This window comes from Mastomys coucha, unplaced genomic scaffold (assembly GCF_008632895.1).
Source record: "Mastomys coucha isolate ucsf_1 unplaced genomic scaffold, UCSF_Mcou_1 pScaffold20, whole genome shotgun sequence".
NCBI classification, from domain to species: Eukaryota; Metazoa; Chordata; class Mammalia; order Rodentia; family Muridae; genus Mastomys; species Mastomys coucha.
Window position 1 is genome coordinate 64,442,444 of NW_022196903.1, and position 3,987 is coordinate 64,446,430.

Here is a 3,987-nt window from a genome sequence, read left to right on the forward strand (position 1 = left end):
TTCTGAATACACTGCTGAAGGTGGCAACTTCTTACTCTCTCACACACCTGCTCTGAAATCTTCAGGGTATTCGCAACTACTTTAAGAGCATTTTAACATTCAAACCTTTTCCACTTTGGCCGTTTGTCGTTCTATTTCTCCTAAGGGCAGTGTAAAGCATGTCAAACCAACCAGGAGACTTAATACATTTTTGTGACTGTGTGACCTTGGGCAAATTACTTAAGTGCGCCAGGCCTGGGGTCCTACTTTCTAAACTGGTAAGAGGCGTTCCGGGAGCGCTGGGTTATCTGTTTTACAGGTCACTGTCATCTATATCAAAGCTGTAATTGTAATTCTTAACACCTTCCTAGCCTATTGGACAACTCTCTTTTATCCACTTCTAAGGACACAAAACCTGTGCAGTAACTTCCCCCCAACCCTCATCCCTTCTTTCCAAATAAATTCGGCTTGGGAATAGCAAAAGCATCTATCCCTTTAAGATCAGCCACCTCCCGGCCACCCGGGACTCCTTTCCACTCTTCTTTCTTTCACAGGGGACGGTCCTCTTCACACTCAGAATCGGCCACGTACTAAGTGCCGCTTCCAACCAATCAAAAAGCAGTTATCTCAGGCCTTTGAAGGGCATCCACTTGCACCAGTAATCTCCAAGCCTTTTCCAGCGCCTCACTTTGAGGGACGAGGCCAAACAGAGAGTGAACCAATCTGTTCCAGAGAAGGCATTCGGAACGGGAATGATTCACCAATCACCTAAGAAGACGCTGGGGAGGGGCATTTCTCATTGGTCATCGTTTCCGGAAAAGGGCCGGACTTCCACGCGGAAAACTACAATTTGATTGGTAGGTATAATGTTGACAACAAGGAATGCGTCTGCCTGGCTCGGAGTGGCAAGGCGCGCAGCCAATCGCAGAGCAGACGCACGGAACCCTCGCTCAATGGGCGATGTCTGCACAAGGCTGTCACTCAGGTGGCTGTGGCTGAGACGTGGCCGGGCAGCTCTGCTGCTGCGGCGTGAAGTCGAGAGGCGGCGGGGTCCGTGGTGCGCGCTCGCAGTGCTCCGAGGCTCCGAGCGGGGAGACGGGCAGGAGCCGACCGCAGGGTCTCCATGCCCGCGCGTGGGGCGGGCCGCTGATGGAGCGCGCCACCCGGCCCGGGCCGCGCGCGCTACTGCTGCTGCTGTTCCTGCTGCTGGGCTGCGCGGCGGGCATCTCGGCGGTCGCGCGCGCCCGCAGCCTGCTTGCTCCCACGTCGGATACAGCGTTTGGCTTGGGGGCAGCGGCCGCCCCGACTTCGGCCGCGCGGGTGCCTGCGGTGGCTACGGCCGAAGTGACCGTGGAGGACGCCGAGGCGTTGCCGGCTGCCGCTGGCGAACAGGAATCACGCGCGACGGAGCCCGGTGACGACGTGGAACTGCGGCCTCGCGGCAGGTGAGAAGTTGGGAACCAGGGTCGGGGACCCTCTCGCAGGGATGCGGGTGACTGCGGACAAAGCCGAGAGCCGCGACGCCTTCCTGACCCGCTCTGAGCGCCTGTCTAGTCCTGCCTGTGGGAGGGCAACAGCATCTTCAAAGGAGGATGAGGGATGCTTGGAGAATGCAACACCCGGCTTAGGGAGGAAAGTCACTTCCCCGTTTTCATTGTTTTCAGGCTTTAACCATATGCCTGGTCCCTTCTACACTCCCACTCCCAAATATTTGACTCGTTCCGTCCTGATTCTTTTGCGACAGGTGTTTTGAGAAAAGACTTTCAAAAGAGATGTCTACTTTTATTCTTCAAATACAAGTATGTTGTGGCTCCTGGTCGAGGGTTTTGACTTTCTGTTTCTCTAATTGAGATCTGCGGGAACACCTGCATCAGAATTACCAGGGGGATGCTGGTTAAATGGACAGTTTTCTAGGCTCCGCCCCGGTTTTACTAAACCAGACCTTTTCTACCTAAGAACCTGGAATCTGCGTGTTGAACAAGCACTCTCGAGAGCTCTTGAACACACTTAAAGTTTAAGGAGTGTGGCTGGGTTCTTTTATACTGGCAGTTTTTTGATATTTAAAAGGGGTTAGCATAGTTTATTTCTTAGCCTTATACAAAATCAAGAGACAGGTTTTAAAGCAATTTTCAAAGTCTACACAGAATGTAAAATACTTTAATAAAGTATTTTTCAGATAGCACGTGTGGAGAAAGTGGCACTATATAATAGAAAGAATGCTAAAAAAGCATTAGGTAAATTAAGGCTGCATCTAAATTAGAACCTATCTAACTTTGTAACATAGTAGTTACTAGATTATAACAAGTAACCTTGATCTACTACCCAGTGATTACCAGAAATTCTCCATACACCATTTGAATGCTTATATTTCAGAGTTTTTAAGTAACAAAGAATACAATTTTCATCTATTTGCTAATGTGTGGACTCTTCTGGATGAGTGAACCAGCTGTACAGAGTAAATTACATGAAGTAGAGTGAACTATTTTGTTTTCCTTAGAACACACACCTGCAGCAGCAGGGACTTACTAAAACTGAGCAGAGCCCAAGGTTCACTGACTGGGGTTACCACTGGGGTTATGGAGGTAGAGCAGGAAGTCCCTGTCCTTGGAAGGAATATGCAGTCCAGCAGTCAGGATGAAGCAGAAGGTCTTAACTGTAGGACAGTTCAAATGAACTTAGAAAACAGTTGGAAAGGAATTGTCATGGATGAGCCACAGTTTTCTGGTATGCGCTGTGTAGGGCAGACGGGTGAGGTAGGTTTGTGGGTAAGAATTTGCTGTGACAGCATGATTTGGTTCTCAGAAATGGGTAGAATTGCCAGGTGGTGGTGGCGCATGCCTTTAATCCCAGCACTTGGGAGGCAAAGGCAGGCGGATTTCTGAGTTTGAGGCCAGCCTGGTCTACAGAGTGAGTTCCAGGACAGCGAGGGCTACACAGAGAAACCCTGTCTCAAAAAAAGAAAAAAAAAGTTAAAAATGGGTAGAAGTATGATAGAAGGTGGACTTAAGACAGCAAGAAGAATGGGGGTTGCAAATTATATTGAGACTATTTTGGTGTGTGTGTGTGTGTGTGTGTGTGTGTGTTCCTATCCTAACAGCATTCACTTGGAAACCAGTTAGACCTTCAGAATCAAGTACCTCCCAACTTACTAAGCATCTGCTTTGTAATAGATCACCATATGATTTATAAGCATACTAGTTTGAGAATCTTAATCTTGAATGGTCAGGTCTATTTCTCTATCGACAAGGTTTACTGAAACTTGAGGTAAGGATACTAGTATTATATTCCATTACACGGGACTAATATGAGAGATAGTTGAAGCAAAATCTTAGTTCCTAGCAAGTGAGTTGGTTCTTCATCTCTTGATACACCTGTAAAAAGATCAAGAGTTGGTGACCAGAAAGTGATAACAAACAGGAACATCCAGAGGTTTAGAGAATCTGGGAAGAAAAGGAAAGGGATGTTGGTTCTGATGCCTCAGAGATGTAGGTCATCCAGATTGATGCTTGTCGAGAAGGTCAAAATGAAAGACTTCAGCTAAAGGGAAGACAGACAGATAGCTACAATGATAAGGGGAAAGGTCCCCACAGGAAAACCCCAGGAATCTTTCAGAAAGCAGCAACATAACCGACTAGGTTGGAGTATAGGACTGAGTCTGGAAAAATTTGGTGATGAGCACACTTAACAGTTTCAGTAAACCAGAGAAGTCAGTTGCAGAGAGAAAGGATTACTCTTTCTGAGTCACTCCCGACTTCCTTCACTGATAGTCTGCCAGGAGGAAGCCTGTATGGACAGGCTGGACATGAAAGAAAGAAAGGATAAGATAGAGGAAAGCCCTGCGAGGTGGCTCTTGGCTCTTGCTTGTAATCCCAGCACCTAGGAGGCAAAGGTAGGAGGCTTGCTGTGAGTTCTGGGTGACAAAGAGCAGCAGAGGATCTGTCTGCTTGTCAATCAGGAGGACCACTTCCTGCTCAGACGCAAGTGTAAATAGAGGAAGTGCGCAGGGAG

The 3,987-nt window shown here is 48.1% G+C and overlaps 1 protein-coding gene across 2 annotated transcripts in view; it reads left to right on the top strand.

The window, feature by feature from the left end:
* The first annotated feature begins 917 nt into the window (after positions 1–917).
* The window catches only part of Eif2ak3 (eukaryotic translation initiation factor 2 alpha kinase 3), a 64,141-nt gene continuing 61,071 nt past the window's right edge, over positions 918–3,987 (top strand). For both annotated transcript variants that reach the window (XM_031382114.1, XM_031382115.1), the window contains exon 1: positions 918–1,424. In XM_031382114.1, the coding sequence (XP_031237974.1) occupies positions 1,129–1,424 (296 nt within the window). In that variant the 5' untranslated portion in view covers positions 918–1,128. The remainder of the gene's footprint in view (positions 1,425–3,987) is intronic.